The sequence below is a fragment of the Lithobates pipiens genome, unplaced genomic scaffold (genome assembly GCF_037356315.1).
Source record: "Lithobates pipiens isolate NorthernLeopardFrog02 unplaced genomic scaffold, aLitPip1_a1.2 Scaffold_30, whole genome shotgun sequence".
NCBI lineage: Eukaryota > Metazoa > Chordata > Amphibia > Anura > Ranidae > Lithobates > Lithobates pipiens.
In genome coordinates, this window is record NW_027507791.1 from 100,770,196 (window position 1) to 100,788,169 (window position 17,974).

Consider the following 17,974-nt stretch of genomic DNA (forward strand, 5'->3'; position numbering starts at 1 on the left):
TCGGCCACCGCGATTTCTAAATATCGTCGTCGGCCAAAGAAAAAAACATATCAGTCGACCACTAGTCAGGTCTTTTACGTCTCACAATAATTTTAATGTGAATGGACTCCCTAATGCACCACAACAGACCAAAAACTGGACCTGCAGCATTTTTGCTGGTGAACCAGTTTTTTTTTTGTGCATTACCCTGCTTATTGATGCACTGCAGTGCAGGGCCATTCACAATCCATGGTACTGCAGTGCACATAACCTGGGAAAACACATGAGTCCACCACAACTAAGAACTGGTAAGCTGTAATATATTTTGGGTTTAGATACGCTTTGTATGTTTGTCTGCTTCATGCATGTGTGGCAGATTCAAATTAAACTCAAACTGTGTGGTATGAATGTTTAGAATATCAATAATAGCACGCATGCTCTTTTATATTAATAAGCCCGTCTTTGTTCTTCTTCCTTCTTTCCTTTTTTATTTTTATTTATTTTTTAGCCTCTTTTAGCTTATCTTCAATCATTGTCTTCTGGTAAAGGAGAGATGAGTGTCGACAGAGAAGATGATGGAACAAACAGCTGTGCTGCAAATGTGAGAAAAAACATGAAACAGGACCCTGGAATTACAGTAAAGTGTATTCTGGATAAAGGAGCGTCAGACACCAGCTGTTTAACTGATCCTGCAGTCGTACAGATCCAAGCAGGAAAGTCAGAGGTAAGGTGGCATCCTGGGATATTTTGGAAAATACTACTACTACTACTACTACTACTACTACTACTAGACCCAATACTGTTGTTTTAATACAGCTTTAATCTTTTTTTTCTGGCCAGCTTTGCTGTTCTTTCTTTCTTGTCATTTTGAGAGACACAGGAAGTCTTGCACATTTAGGTTATCCTTCTGCCTAGGAAGATTAAACATTGGCAAATGAAAACAGTAGGCCAGTAAATGATAACTCATTCCACTACCGGCACACTTTCTAGTGTTCTAGGCAAATGTATGTCTTTTCCTAAAGTGGATGTATACCCTCACGTATACCCAGTGAAGTGCCTCAGCTGATGCACAGAGATGAAACAAATCTCCCTACAATACGTTTTACATGTAAATTTGCTGTCTTCAGCTTGCTATATTCTTTTAGAATCCTTACATTGTGTTATTTTCACTTCCTCACTCAGCAGCAGCAGTGTAGCCTTGGATTACACTGGGAGACTGCTGATTGGAGGAAAGGCACACACCCCACTCCTCAGGCAGAGACTTTGAGCTGTGCTGTGTCAAGACAAGCTCTCTGCTAATCTATTTATATCAACCTCCCTCCACACAAGCACCCTGTTTTTGCTTTAAAAAAAAAAAAAAAAAACCTCTTCTCTACATCACTGCTCATGCTTATTGTGTTCGATTGCAGCTGTATGTGGTGGTCATCCTCAACCTTGGTTTTGTAGTACCACATCTGGACACTACTGGATTAAATTTTGTGTGGATATGTCAGAAGTGTTCATACACTGAGCTTCACGTAGAGTGCTAACTGGATCTGCTCTGATACAAGTTTGCTGTGGAAAGCTTTGTGGTCCAGAGCCGCTGGAATCACCACAGCACTTGCCCTGACTCACTTAGGTCCTGATGCTCAGCCTACTATCTCAATTACTTGGGTCGCTAGGGGGTTCGCTTTTACTCCCCCTGTGTTTTTTCTTGCTAATTCTTCAGTGAAAGGGTTTAACACTGTGGAAGTAAGTGCTGATGCCCTCCACTGTGTAGAATGTCACACCTGCTCTGTACTCTTTCCTGCCATACAGCATTGAAGCATCTTACCACCACTATTCCTGCTTGAAAAACACTATGTGTAACTTTAACTTGTTCCAGCTGCCCACCTACAGAGACCTTGGTCACTTCCAGCTATCCAACCCTCACCTGCTATTACCTGTCAAGGTTTTGTGAGTATCTGAGAAGTTGCCTTTCTGCCATACAATCGCAACATACTGATTCTAGACACATGGGGGAGACAGTCCTACTGTACCAGATGTCCCCAACTTATATTTTACTAATAGTTTTGGGGGCTATTTGCAGCATGTCTACTGATGTTGCTGATATCTGCAACCTGAATTGGTGCTATCCTCCTGCTTTTAGACTTTGTTCCATCCTTAGAGTCCTTTTTGACTCGGTCAGGTGTTGGTGGGCCGCCTTCCTTCTTGGCTGAGGTTTTTACCACGGTCATGCAAGACTTCATGACACAAGTTGCTCAGTTATTTGCTGACTCTGATTACAAAGGCCACAAGTGTGCTCCCACGCCCTTTCTTGCAGATTCTATGTCTGATTTGCCCACAACCATAGCAGCTTCTTATTCATTCCAGTTCTTAAAGTAAACTCATCAATTTTCTTAAAACAATTAAATTCAAGGCATAATGGTAACAGTTACATGTTGTCAGAAACCATGAAATCAGACCGAGACAGAAGTACAGTTAAATCACCCTTGTTTAATAATAAAAGTAAAAAGAACAAACAGTCAAAACATAGCCAAAGTTCAATAACCGGAACGGATTGTCAGCCAAGCCAGGATTCAGGGATCAAAGTAGTGGAACAGCAAGCAGGATCTGTAGCCTGAAGGGATGTCAGCAAAGCCAGTCTTTAAACGGGAACGCAGGAGATAGTTTCTTGTGATGTGACCAAGGCGAAGGCAGAGCTCCTCTGGACTGGATGGCTTAAGTAGGCAGGACTGACCAGAAGGATCAACTTCAGCTGAGTAACTATGGAGAGAGATGGGAGCTGGCAATTAGCCGATAGCCAAGTGGCCAGCCCTGACACATGTGCTCTCAACCAAACTATCAAGTCATCAAGTGGCTGGTGTCAAAGCTGATCATGTGTTCAGCACCATGGTAATAGCAGATCAAACAAGAGCCTAAGATGGCAGCTTCCTTGGTTGTAAAGTATAGGAGGGTTTGGTTCAGCTTTAACTGATTGGCATATAGCTAAGGCATCTCTGTCTTCTGTTACTCCCAGGTTAAAGGAGAAAATCATGGCGCTTATTGTTACAGTGCACACTACTCTGAAACTGGAGGATCAGCCTGCTGATTCTATCAATTCTGTTAACCTGTCTTGCTTAGCTAAAAAGGGGTTCTAAAAGCTCATCTTTTTTATGTTTTAAATACTTGTACATACATCCTAAATCGTTATTTTTGCCACAAAATGTTCTGTTTTGTTTACATATGGATTGAATTCTCTTCTTGCTTTGCTGCACCACAGCTTCCATTCTTCTGACCATGCTCCCAGCCCCTATGTCATTTAGGTTTTGGGACTATATGTCCCAACATGCAGTATGCACATGCTCATTGCCTTGGTGCAGAGGTGGGCCTGCGGTCCAGAGCTTCGGATTCCCATGTCAATCAAACATGGCAGGTGCAGCTACAGTGTCCTCTGGGCCTGCTGTGCATGCAGGTGCAGCCAGTGTCTCTCTGCAGGGATGTAGTCCCAATGGTGTGAGCGCACACGCATAGGTGTCCTTGAGAGTGGCGCTGCAGATGGGACACCCTTCAAAGAGGAGAACTGGAAATGGGGAAAACGGATCTCAAAAAATCCCATATAGAAGTGAAAATGAATAATAGGTTAGTCTATGTATGTAAAACTACTGTTACGGAACATGGAGGGGAAAAAAGTGAGGGTTTAATATATTGCTTTAAAACAGCTGAGGTTGTAAAGACTTTTTCTTGCACTCGCTTTTCCAGCTGTTTCTCTATGAACATTAAAAACATCCCAGTTAGCTGTTTGCACCTCTGAAATGGATGCTTATTTATCCAGCGCCAGCCTTTAAGAAACCAACAGATAAGTGGTTGGAAGCCATTCTTATAGAATGAGTGGAGCATTACACTTCAGCTGTGACCAATTGCTGGAAGTCTCATCTTATGTGTGTCTTATGGTGGTATATATGCATAGGGCACTTCATCTAATAGTACTGGACTGTGGAACCTATTTTGTAAGAAGCATTTGATCCGCATAGCCTTCAAGGGACCGTGTCTCCTCAAACTAGCTCTCAACAACCACATCAAGGATGATGCTGGTAGCAAGAACACCTATCTTTCAGTGGAAGAAACCTAGGGAGCAGACTGGAAAGTCTCAGAATTTTAGTCTTAAGTCCAGGAGCTGTACATCTCCCACTTTTGCATAACAGTACAAAGTCTGATCGTAGACTCATTTGCACTGCAGGCGACATAACTAAAACTGAGCCTTTAAAGAACATAGGTGGTTGACCGTTCTCTAATAAAAATACTCCTTTTATGATTAAGCCTACCCCACCCACACCTAACTATTTTCATTTTCTCCATCAGCTCATCCCCCCACAGTTAATACCTTTTGTTTCAACTTGACCCTCCCTTCTAGATTGTAAGCTCTAACGAGCAGGGCCCTCTAATCCCTCCTGTATTGATTTGTATTGTAAGTGTACTGTCTGCCTTCATATTGTAAAGCGCTGCGCAAACTGTTGGCGCTATATAAATCCTGAATAATAATAATGATGCCTTCACGGACATTTTGTACTATATCCTTTTTCATTTTTGTACAAAATTTAACAAGCTTAATAAAAAAAAAAAAAAATGCTCCTTTATTGTAATATATCCATAATTCCATGTAGCCGCTTCTCCCAATAGATATGAATGGGGCTGCTCGTACACGGATGCATGGTACACTTATACATCTCATGCAGGCAAATACATACCTTGCACAGGTGTATGCCTAAAGCAGTTGTACACTCACTTTAAAAATAAAAGGCCCCTTCAGTTTGCACCACTGACTTGCCTGTTGTAATGTGTCCTCCAGAGCTGTGGTGACACGGATTCTGTTTCTTGGTTGCTTCCAGCTTCACACGGTTTTGCTACTGGCTTCTCTTTACAGTCACTTGAATGGCCAAGCCACAGTGATGCAATTTCCACGCACAAGCACAGGAGTCGCATAATTGTGACACTGATCAGGTGCCAGATATTCATGCTGAACTCCCATATAGGTTCACTTTCAACATGGACACATACAAACAGCGTTTGTTTAAATCCCTGCAATCTACATAGATCACCCAGAGGGGAATATTTTTTTCTCAACAAAAGTGGAGTTATTCTTTAAGCTTCCTTGAGCTCCCTCACTACAATCTTCTCTCGTTATGGGGTCTTTTGCCTATTGATTGGCTGGACCTGGAGGATATTCAGGCCCTGTTCACATTTGAGCTTTTTGAGGCTCAAAGATCAAAAATGCTCAACAAGCAAAAACCTATTGTTTTTTTTTTTTTCTAGCCCTTGTTCACATCTGGGTGTCCTGTCGTAGCAAAATGCCTCTCACTCAAAGGACATGAGCTACTTTTCAGACAGAATTGAGCATTTTTGTCCTGTAGACTTCAATGGAAACACCTGAAAAACACGACATGAACTTTTTTTTTTTTCACTTGCATGGGCTACCCAAACGCCCCAAAGAATCTCCACAACCTTTTTTGGAGTGCAGTGTGGTATGTTTGTAGCTCGTTTTTGGGTGCCTTTAACAATCATTGGCACCGCAAGCGCAACTTGCGTTTTCTACATGTTTTGTTGAACTTTCTGGAATTGCCACATGTGAATGGAACTGGATTAGTAAATGTAACAATCCTGTAAAATGTATTCCACTTTATGGAAGACTGATTTTCCTCATCGTAGGCGCTGTGGTTTTGCTAAGCTATGATTCTGCTCTGATAATAAAAATTAAAATAAAAATGTCTTTTGTTGCCCAAATAATTTTTTTATTAGTTTAAGAAGATGCAAACTGTATCCAGATGTTTAAATCCGGGTAAGCATTTTATATGGTAATGTTTAGTTCTCTTTCGCAGAGAAATATGTCAGTTTATATTTTTTCCTTGAAAGTGAGTCTGCCTTGAGATGCTGTTATGTTGCTGTCTCCACAATACTCTTTACAGCTCTTCTCCACTTTAGCTTTCAGAATGTCATTGTGAGTGTCCGAAATCAAAGCCAAGTTTTTAAAGTAGATGGCTGCATGCATGCTGTGTGGGATTCTTAACACAGCTGATTCCAGCTCCCCCCTCACTTTTTTTTTTCCTCCCTGTAGATTGACAGAAGGATATTGGCATTCATGGAGAGAAAGCAAGCAGAGATCAATGAAAACAACGTCCGGGAGTTCTGCAACGTTATTGATTGTAATCAAGGTAAATGCTCCTACAGTCAGTCCATTTCCCAGTGATCTCAGTCAGAGATATGACTCAAAATGCCTGCTCTCTGTCTGATTCATGGCTTTTTACAGCTAGCGGCTCAGTCAATTCATCCAGCAGAAAAGAGCGAGATGAAATTGCAGCACAAACACCAACTTGCTTTCATTTTTGTTGCATATAAAACCATAAATGCAGTATTACCTGACAATTGTTGCATGTTGATTGTAAATTGCATCTGGCATCCTATTGCCTAAAAAAGAAAAACCAAATGAATCTATATGTCAGTTTGTGTGACATATAGACTTGAAAAACTGGGATATTTGTTTCTAAATGTGCTGTGTACCTTTCTTTTTAGTTTCATGTTAGTTGTTTTCCCAGTGGTTACCAATGTTTTGTCCTTTTTTCACTTAGAGGTGTGTCTTAGAATCCATATATTTTATTTAAAACACAAGCACCTTATGGGGTAATGGTGAAATCATTTACCCAGAATGCTCAGTGCCTAAGATTTTCTGCACCGTGGATTGCTTTACAATTTGGAGCACTAAGGGCATGACCAGACTAATTTTAGATCAATTGGTTTATTTAAAAGCTGATTTTGAGAATGTCATCTTCTCTAGGCATGAAAAAGTTTATTGAAATGTTTCTCACTAGCCACAAAGGATATAAATCTGCTTTTGTATGCATCAAATGCCTTTACAAGCTCAGATATTACTATATGGATGGTGATATCACCTTGCACGAGAAGGGAGAGCAGCAGTGATTTGGTCTGTGTATTATAGGAAGCACCTGTAAATGGGCAAAGGGCACGAGTTGTTTAATGTTGATTACTGAGCCAATCTGGAGGAAAATACAGAAACAAAACAAAACAAGCGTGCAGCATTTAGACCTCATTTACACTTTCTTTGGTGTCTGAAGAGCAATCTGCGTTCAGATCACTTTTCAGAGAGCATTTGACAGGCAGTTAGCAGGTGTTGGATAACCTCCTCACCATCTGTTTAAACCCCCTAAATCCCAGACTACCACTCTGTAAGCCTTGTGCGTTGTGCACGGTCGCAGAAAGATCACTTGAATAGGTTACGTTCTGTGGGCAGTAGTGCCAGCTGGGTGCGACAGGTTATAATTCCTGCTGCACCTGCAAAGCATCACGGCTGTGGCATGTATACACCCCTGGCTACTGATTTCTCAGCTAAAGGGGGAGAGGTTGAGAGGTGGTAAAAATACGGTTCTACTGCCCCCCAACTGCAATTGTAAAGGAGCCACTAGGACATAGAACTTTATGTGTGTTTACAGGTCTAGAGGGTAACTTTAGCCCCCCCCCCCCCAATGTTGACAACACATGAGCTTTCCCTTACCATCTACTACTATAGTTCTCGTGAAATATGAAGTTTGTGGCTGATCTCCGCACCCCCCAGCTTTATAAGCAAGAATTAAATCCCTTTTTTGGAGAGACTGATCTTTACACCTGCCTTTCTCTTATATGCCTTACATTTATATCCCGATTAAAAATTATTATTATTATTTTTTTTTTCAATAGTACTGCACTTAAAAAAAAAAAAAAAAAAAAAAACACATGCTTCATTGTGATGTGTAAGAAACTGACCATGAGCAATTATTTTCTATATGAATATTGTTGTAAATAAAAAAAGCAATGTCTCTGATCTCCACCCTACTGCCCCCTGTGGAGAAACCTGTGATCCAGGAAAAAAAGACCATTAAGTTTAATGGCCAAGATAACATTTGCCTTTTTAAAACTCAAGTTTTGCATTTAAAATGTAGTATTGCTGTCAAAATGTACATTGCAATATATTGTTTCATTGCCATATTATGTAACTACTTTGTTCTTTAACTTTTGCAGAAAACAGTTGTGCCAGAACGGATGCTGTTTTTACCCCATTTCCTGGATTCAAGAGCCACATAAAAGGTGCAGTATGAAAGGGCTCTAGGAACTTCAGGGCAGTATATATATATATATATATATATATATATATATATATATATATATATATATATATATATATATATATATATATATATATATATATATATATATATATATATATATATATATATATATATATATATATATATATATATATATATATATATATATATATATATATACATATATATATATATACATTTATTTAACTTCACTCAGATCGCTGCTGATTACTGTACAAATCATTGATGCCGTTTTTACTACAGGTGGTGCTTTCTTTTCACTATAACTGACCACTCATTTTTCATGCAGTGTATCCTTTTTATCCTGCAAGACTCACTGCAATGCTGAGCACACAAGCAATTTTTAAGGCACAGGTTTTGGGTAATCTAAACTCTGTGTTTTTTTTTTTTTTTCACTAGCTATTGCTGTCTTGCTTTATTTGGCCTAATGGTGTTATAGCATTTACCTATTTATATCTAGTTGTCTTTTCTTCACATCACTACTGAAAGTTACTCTCTTGCTAGTGATGAAGTTCTATTAAGACTCCCGCAGTGCAGTCCGTCGCCATCTTCCACCAGCAAAATACCTCAGAGAGACAGCCCAAAGAAATCTGTTAGCGCCTGGATTATTTTGATTCCTTAATACCAGACACACTGAACCCCCTTAGTCCACTGCGGGTCCTAGGGAAACTCCAGATTTCTTGGGTTAATAGCTGTTCCTTGTTCTGGAGCATATTCTTTTAACTCTTTTTCTGCTACTATGTTATCCACTCCAGAGACTGTCACTACAGTGCCTTGAAAAAGTAATTGTATCGCTTGAAATTTTCCACATTTTGTCATGTTACAACCAAAAACTGAATTGTATTTTATTGGGATTTTATGTGTTAAACCAACACAAAAGTGGCACATAATTGTGAAGATGAAGGAAAATGATAAATGGTTTTCAACATTTTTTTGCAAATAAACATCTGAAAAGTGTGGTGTGCACTTGCATTCAGCCCCCTTTACTCTGATACCCCTAACAAAAATCTAGTGGAACCAATTGCCTTCAGAAGTGACCTAATTAGTAAATAGAGTTCACTTGTGTGTAATATAATCTCATTATAAATACAGTTCTTTGAAGCCCTCAGAGGTTTGCTAGAGGACCGTAGTGAACAAACAGCATCATGAAGGGCAAGTAACACACCAGACAGGTCAGGGACACTGTTCAATCCATCACCGGGAAATGCAAAGAGTATGGCACAACTGCAAACCTACCAAGACATGGCTGTTCACCTAAACTGACAGGCCTGGCAAAGAGCATTAATCAGAGAAGCAGCTATGGTAACTCTGGAGGAGCTGCAGAGATCCACAGCTCAGGTGTGAGAATCTGTCCACAGGACAACTATTAGTTGTGCACTCCACAAATCTGGCCTTTTATGGAAGAGTGGCAAGAAGAAAGCAGTTGTTGAAAGCGAGCCATTCGTCCCATTTGCATTTTGGGAGAAACCATGTACAGCAAACATATGGAAGAAGGTGCTGTGGTTGGATGAGACCAAAACTGAACTTTTTGGCCTAAAAGAAAAACTCTTGTGTGTTGTGGAAAAGGAACCCTGCATATCATTCTGAACACACTATCCCCACTGTGAAACGTAGTGGCAGCATGATGTTGTGGGGAAGCTTGTTTTCAGCAGGGGCAGGGAAGCTGGTCAGAGTTGATGGGAAGATGGATGGAGCCAAATACAGGGCAATCTTAGAAGAAAACCTGTTAGAGTCTGCAAAAGACTTGAGACTGGGGCGGAGGTTGACCTTCCAGCAGGAGAACGGCCCTAAACATACAGCCAGAGCTACAATGGAATGGTTAAGATCAAAGCATATTCATGTGTTAAGCCTCATACACACAATCGGATTTTCGGCAGGGAATTGTGTGATGGCAGACTGCCTACAATCTGACTGTTGGTACGCTCCATCAGACAATTGTTGGCCAACTTTCTGCCAACAAATGTTGGATGGCAGGCAGTAAATTTTCAGACAGACAACACTCTGTTGTCAGATTTTGCTATTGTGTGTACACAAGTCCATCACACAAAAGTACAAACATGCATGCTCACAATCAATGCTCACCAAACACAACATTAGCAGACGGTGCCCAAAGGGTTTCGCTCAAGAGCTGAAATTCCTTGTAGTATGCCACTACGTTCGTGTTTGTTGGCTGACAATTGTGTACCATTTGTATGCAAGACAAGTTCCTGGCACACGCCCTTTGGTCAAAAGTCTGACACTTTGCCGAAAATCCGATCATGTGTTCGAGGCTTAAAAATGGCCCAGTCAATGCCCAGACCTAAATCCAATTGAGAATTTGTGGCAAGACTTGAAAATTGCTGTTCACAGACGCTCTCCATCCAATCTGTTAGAGCTTGAACTATTTTGCAAAGAAGAATGGTCAAAAATGTCACTCTCTAGATGTGCAAAGCTGGTAGAGACATCTCCAAAAAGACTTGCAGCTGTAATTGCAGTGAACGGTGGTTCTACAAAGTATTGACGGGGCTAAATGCACATGAACACCACACTTTTCACATATTTTATTTGTAAAAAATTTGGAAAACCATTTATCATTTTCCTTCCACTTCACAATTGTGTGCCGCTTTGTGTTGGTCTGTCACATAACATCCCAATAAAATACATTTTACGTTTTTCTTAGGACAAAGTGTGGAAAATATCAAGGGGTAGGAATACTTTTTTCAAGGCACTGTACATGGAAATAGTGGTTGCCAACAGCAGTAAACTCTTCTGCTCCTCCTCTCCTCTGACTTTTTTCATGGGCTTAAGACCAGAATTTTCTGGTACATTTATATTTGCAGAAGGCAAGGGGGAACTGGACATCTTGGTGGAGGCTGCAGAAAGTTTTTTTTATTTATATTTATTTTTTTACCACCATTTCATGACATCAATGCATCACATTTTTGCCACATGCTGGTTAAGGTCTACTCATTGATTTTGATGTAGCATATACTTGTAAACTATATTTTGGAGTACAGGACAAAGCACACCCTCACCTTTTATAAAGTAGGGAAAATTAATTATATGATCCCCTGTAGATTTTGTAAGTTTGCCCACTTACAAAGAAATGAAGGGTCTATCATTAGTATCATAGGTGTAGGTTTCTTGGCTGTCACTTGGCAACTCGAAGTTTCAGTTCCCTGAATATATTTTCTATAGGGTTAAGGTCTGGAGACTGGCTAGGCCACTCTATGACCTTAATCTGCTTCTTCTTGAGCTACTCCTTTGTTGCCTTGGCAGTATGTTTTAAGTCATTATCATGCTGGAAGACCCATCTTCTGGCTAAGGGAAGAAGGTTCTCATCCAAGATTTTGCAAAACATGGCCCCGTCCATTGGCGGCAAAGTCGGTCCGTACCTTTTTAGCAGAGAAAATGCCCCAAAGCATAATATTTCCACCTCCATGCTTGACTGTAGGGATTGTGTTCTTAGGTTCATAGTCAGCATTTTTTTTCTTCCTCCAAACACAGCGAATTGAGTTAATACCAAAGAGCTCAATTTTGGTTTCATCTGACCTCAGCACTTTCTCCCAATCCTTTTCTGAATCATTTTAGATGTTCATTGACAAAACTTTGGACGGGCCTGTACATGTGCTTCTTCAGGAGAGGGACCTTGCGGGTGCTGCAGGATCTCAATCCATGGCGGCGTATTGTGTTTAGCAATGGTTTATTTGACTGGTCCCAACTGCCTTGAGATCATTCAAGCTCCTCCCGTGTAGTTCTAGGCTGATCCCTCACTTTTCTCATGCTCAACCTTACCCCATGAGGCAAAATCTTGCACGGAGCTCCAGACAATTGATGATTTTGTATTTCTTCCATTTGCGAATAATTGCCATTGCACAGAGTAGGTAAGTATAACATGTTTTTTATTTTAGGAGAAAAAAAATATAACGTTACAACTGTATCAAAATGCTTCTAAATGCTACTAGAAGCTGACAAAAGAATGCTATTATCAACATTTTTTCATCCAGCAATTATTTTTTTTATTTTTTTGAGCTTCTGAATAATGCTAGTGTGCATAGGGCCTAATTTTCCACTAACCATGTTTTGTTATTAAAATGATTGCTGATTTGATGTTAGAGATGTACAACAACGATGGAATAACTGTAAGGAATTCTAACAAAGTTTTTTGTCTTCAAATCAGTTTCTAAGGTTGTAAATGCTTATGGGCCCCAGACTAGAAGCAGTGGCTCATCTTCTAACACAAGAATGCATTCTCTCCAACGGGATTGTGAAAATCGGGCTGTAGAAGAGAGACTACACAACATTGAATGCCACTTACAGCTTAAGCCAGGTACTGCTTCTTATACATTCTAGATAATTGCTGTTTCAGTACACATAAAATGCATTTTTTTTCTCTTTGTGCTGTTTATCATTCAGACTGTTGAAAACTGTCATGTATTTATGTATTACACATGATCTAGTTTACACTGGCAGTGGTAACATTTAGTGTCAAGCATAGACGTACGTAAAATACTCCCGTTATGCAACTTTTATTTCTAATCTTTTTTAATCTTTTTTTCAATATTCCTTCTCAGCTAAAACTCGTATGCCATAACTAGAACTCTGTTTTATCATGGAAACACCATTTTAAAAAAATGCAGCTGACCTGCAAAAATAATAATAATGCAATAATTATATAATTAATGCTAATAATTTCTAGAAAGTGAGCATTTATACCTGTTTAATGGCGAACCAATTTTTTTTTTTTTTTAATATGGAAACTGCGAGTTATTTATTTTAAACTTAAAAATAAAAAAACATCTGTTGTGACAATATGCTGAAATGGAATGGAGTAAAGAAGATTTTTTTTATGATATCTTAGGTGAGGTTTTACTTTTTTTTTTTTGTATAGCATGTTATATATGCACATGGGAGGAGGAAGCCATATTGACTCATTTCATACTCTGCCTCTGTTTCCTGTTTTGCAGTTTGCAAAGTGACGATACTTTACAGCACAAGTCTGATTTTGTTAAAATTAAAATCTATGTATTTAAGGTGGTTGTAAAGGTAGAAGGTTTTTTTACCCTAATGCATTCTATGCATTATGTTAAAAAAATGTCTGTGCCTAACTGCCCCCCAGCCCCACCTGATCCCGATCTTGATCCAGCCCTGTGCCTCAGAACAGCGGCTTTCTCTGTGTGCTCTCTCTCCCTTCTCACCGGTCAGAATGATAACAGTGGGAGCCGTTGATTTCTGCAGCTGCTTCTACTGCTGTCAATCAAATCCTGTGACACGGAGGTAAAGACGAGCTGCACTGTCTATCAATGGATGCAGACAGCTCGACTCGGGATTGAGCCCAGGGGTGTGTCACAATAGGGAGTGGCTTCCCATGGTGGTACACCAAGAAGAGGAGGCACCAGTAGCACCAGCAGAGGGATTGGGGCTGCTCTGTAAAAAAAAAAAAATTGCACAGAGCAGGTAAGTATAACATGATCATAAACGTTTGTTTTTGTATGGCAGACATGTTATACTTACCTGCACGGTGCAATGGTTTCATACCGAGCAGCCCCAATCCTGCTCTTCTTGCTGTGCCACCATAGGAAGCTACTCCTTATGGTGGCACACCTGAGGGCTCAATCCCAAGCTGAGCTATCTGTCCATTGACAGATGTTGTGGCTCGTCTCTGCCCCCGTCACAGGATTTGATTGACAGCAGCAGCAGCAGCAATCCCAAGCTGAACTGTCTGCAGCCATTGACAGAGACAGAGTGGCTTGGGCCCCACCCCTTCATCACATGATGAATCCACATGATGATCCACTGCCATCAATCTGACCTGTGAGGAGGGGGGGGGGGGGAGCGTGGAGTAAACTTAATATATATATATATATATATATATAATATATATTATTAATATTAGGCAGAACTAAATTCCCCTGTGCATGGGTGAGCTATTGTCATAATGTGGAGGTATACACAGCATACTTGCTCATTATAGCATGCTTTTCTCTGTCAGTGCACCCCTTTCCTAGTGGTGACAGGTCAAGGATGTGATTGCCGATCTATGGTATTATTTCCTTGCCAGTTTTTCTGGATCCCATGGCATTCCTCTTTAGCCATTGGACAGCCATTGATTCTTCGACTCCCAACATGTCAACAATGAGCCAGGATGTATACATTCATACATTAAAATTGTAACAGAAAACGTATTTTATCTGACTAAACATTTATTACAAGTACTATTATGGCACAGCAAATGTATGCAGCACTTTACATGCTATACAATTTAACATCAGTACTCCTGCCCCCGTTGGCTTACTATCTATGGTCCTTATTTCACATGCATACACATACCAGGACCAGTTTAGACAGGAGCCAAAAAACCTACCAGCTTGTCTTTTGAAATGTGGGAGGAAACCAGAGTATCCAGAGAAAACCTGTGTAAGCACAGAGAGTGCATGTAAACTTCAGGTGCAAACTCCAGGTACTGTATTGTCCTGACCAGGATATAAATAAGGAACACCAAGGCAGCAGTGCTAACCAGTAAGCCACTGCAACATTGGCAATTTTTTTTTAGCAAAAGTGGAGTTTACCCTTTATGTCTAAATGTTTGTGGGTTTTATTATTTTCCCATTTAGCAAGTTCACTGTGTTTTCAAAAGGGGTTTGTATTAAAGGCATGCAAGCATAAGGAGCACTTGATGCATATCTACACTTATTAAGAGTTACTTAGTAAACACTTGACAAGCCTTAAGGGTGACTTGTTATTAATACAGTATTGAGTGATCGAGGAAAAATAGACAAAACCTGACCTATAAAATGGAAAACTATTTATAAATAGTCACTTTGTTTAAATTAGATGAAATGTATCAAAATGACTTCTGTTATCCTCCTAAATATATAGAAGTAATTTGTGTGAAAACCACGCTACTATACTTTTCAATATTGTTACTTTAAAGCATTACTAAAAGCAAAAACAAATTTTATTAAATTGCAGTTCACAAATTCTCAGTTCTAGTGGCTGCGTTATTTTCCTTTTTTAAGCTTGCGTTTTTTTTATTTATTTTTTAAATTGGCAATTGTGTCGATAAGTATGTTATTTTCAATGTACTGTCCTTTTTTTCTATAATGTAGCAATTAGAAGGATGAGGCAAGCCATGTAACGCAGACAGGGGTGCTCGCAGTGGTCAGCATTTATTTATTTATGTAAAACCTTTATCTCAAAAAAAGGGAAAAAAAAAACTGTTGCTATAGCTGCCTTTTGAAATGCTAGCTGGAGTTTGGCTTCAATTTGTTAGTCAAGACCATCTCAGTCTTCTAGTCTAACGCTACCCCCTACCCAGACTGACAATGCTGCTGTCCAAAGGGGTCTGCTTTACTACCTCACCCCAGGACAGAAAGCGTTACTGGCTGGATCACCATGGAAAATAAAGGGAAATATGGATTTCATTTGTTTTTGTTTTTTAATACTACTTTAAGTTGTAGTTTCCCAACAAATGTATGCGTCTACAAATGTTTCCAGTAATGTCAAAGATCAAGTCGGTTTTTAAGGAAACCTGTACTGAGAAGTGTGTGAGTCACTAAGGCGTTTCAGAAAATATTTGTTTCCTGCCCTCTACCCTGACTCAGAAAAAGTGTGCGCCCATTGACTTAAAGGGGTTGTAAAGCTTTGTGCTTTTTCACCTTAACCACTTACAGACTGGACCATTTTGCTGGTCAAAGACCAAACCATTTTTTGCGATTCGCACTGTGTTGCTTTTTTTCCCACAAATAGAGCTTTCTTTTGTTGGTATTTGATCACCCCTGCCGTTTTTATTTTTTGCGCTATAAACAAAAACAGAGCAACAATTTTGAAAAAAAAAAACGCATAATTTTTTACTTTTTGTTATAAGCACAAAAGGTTTGGAGGTAAGGGACTTTTGCGGCACCAAATATTGGAAGTGAAAAAGAAAAATAAGAAAAAGTGTTCTAAAAAAATATACAAATTTATTACATATACATTACACAAGATATAAAAAAAAAAAATAGTCAAACATTTAATACAATTCCCTATGATCTATAATTGACACCTATTGCATAAACGCAGGTGACATTCTCTTTAAAGACCAAAAGAGGTTCCATCCCAGTACGTTCAACATGTTTCGCCGTGATCGGCTTCTTCAGGAACAAGGGAGTAGAGATATTCATATCACAGAAGAGCAGATATGTTACTCTTTAAACTATACATAAAAAGAAAAATCAATGCACAAGAATCAAAATTACAAATTATTAATAAATAACAAAACAACAACCATGAAATACAATGATATAGTATCAAAAATTGCAAGTGCATGAAAGGAGAGAGAGAGAGAAAAAAAAAACCTCATCCCTCCCAAGGCCCAGATATTAAAACCTCCCCTTACCTCCAAAAAAAAGGGGGAAAAAAGAAACATCTACACCAAATGGGATTGATCTTCCTCACATAATGTTTTCCATTGATCCACATCGCAGATAATGCCAGTCTGCCCTCATATATGGCCAGGGAGACCCGCAGAGAGGGTAATAATTATTACAACTGTCTCTGAAAAATAAAATAGTGCCTGAGTGAACTGTGAAATAAAGCTACTTTCCAGATCATAAAGACATAAGGATGCAAGGAGGTGAAGGTCCCACCCAGGTCATCATTAAAGGGAACACACCTTATGGATCAGTTATATAGAGTGGTTATAAATCAGGGAGCTTGGGAAGAGGGCAAAAGATCCTCAAAGGGTTAATATCCACCGGATCTATTAGGAAACAAATAGCAGACAAAAATATAATCCCCTCAGGATTATTGTGCTACTATGGTCCCATAGACCATGAAATAACAAACTGCATTTTAACCACTTCAGCCCCGGACCAATGGTCAGCCTAAGGACCAGAGGTCTTTTTACAATTTCGCGCTGCACTGCTTTAACTGGTAATTGCGCAGTCATGCAATGTTGTACCCAAACAAAATTTGCGTCCTTTTCTTCCTACAAATAGAGCTTTCTTTTGATGGTATTTGATTGCCTCTGAGATTATGATTTTTTGCAATATAAATGGAAAAAGACCGAAAATTTCGAGAAAAAAAGATATTCTACTTTTTTGTTATGAGAAAAATCAAATAAACTCAATTTTAGTCATACATTTACGGTAAAATTTATTCAGCCACATGTCTTAAGTAAAAAAAAAAAATGTCAAACGTATATTTATTGGTTTGCGCAAAAGTTATAGCGTCTACAAACTAGAGTACATTTTCTGGAATTTACATAGCTTTTAATTTATGACTGATCTCATTTCTTGAGGTGCTAAAATGGCAGGGCAGTACAACCCCCCCCCCCCCAAATGACCCCATTTTGGAAAGTAGACACCCCAAGGAAATTGCTGAGGGGCATGTTGAGCCCATTGAATATTTTTTTTCGTCCCAAGTGATTGAATAATGACACAAAAAAAAAAAAAGTTTCCAAAAAGTTGTCACTAAATGATATATTGCTCACACATGCCATAGTTATATGTGGAATTGCACCCCAAAATATATTCTGCTGCTTCTCCTGAGTACGAGGATACCACATATGTGGGACTTTTTGGAAGTCTAGCCACGTACAGCACCCCGAAAACCAATCACTGCCTTCAGGATTTCTAAGGGTGCAAATTTTTGATTTCACTCCTCACTACCTATCAGTTTCGAAGGCCATAAAATGCCAAAATAGCACAAAAGCCCCCCCCCCCCCCCAAATGACCCCATCTTGGAAAGTAGACACCCCAAGCTATTTACTGAGAGGCATGTTGAGTCCATGAAATATTTTATATTTTGCCACAAGTTGCAGGAATATTACAATTTTTTTTTTTTGCACAAAGTTGTCACTAAATGATATATTGCTCACACATGCTATGGGCATAAGTGAAATT

General features: G+C 39.4%; 1 protein-coding gene across 1 annotated transcript in view; it reads left to right on the plus strand.

Moving 5' to 3' along the window:
- Positions 1-487: 487 nt before the first annotated feature.
- The window catches only part of MBIP (MAP3K12 binding inhibitory protein 1), a gene marked incomplete at its 5' end in the record, with an annotated part of 38,996 nt that continues 21,509 nt past the window's right edge, over positions 488-17,974 (plus strand). The window contains 4 exon segments of the mRNA XM_077464688.1: positions 488-703; positions 6,050-6,146; positions 8,005-8,070; positions 12,271-12,420. Coding sequence (XP_077320814.1) covers positions 488-703; positions 6,050-6,146; positions 8,005-8,070; positions 12,271-12,420 — 529 coding nt within the window.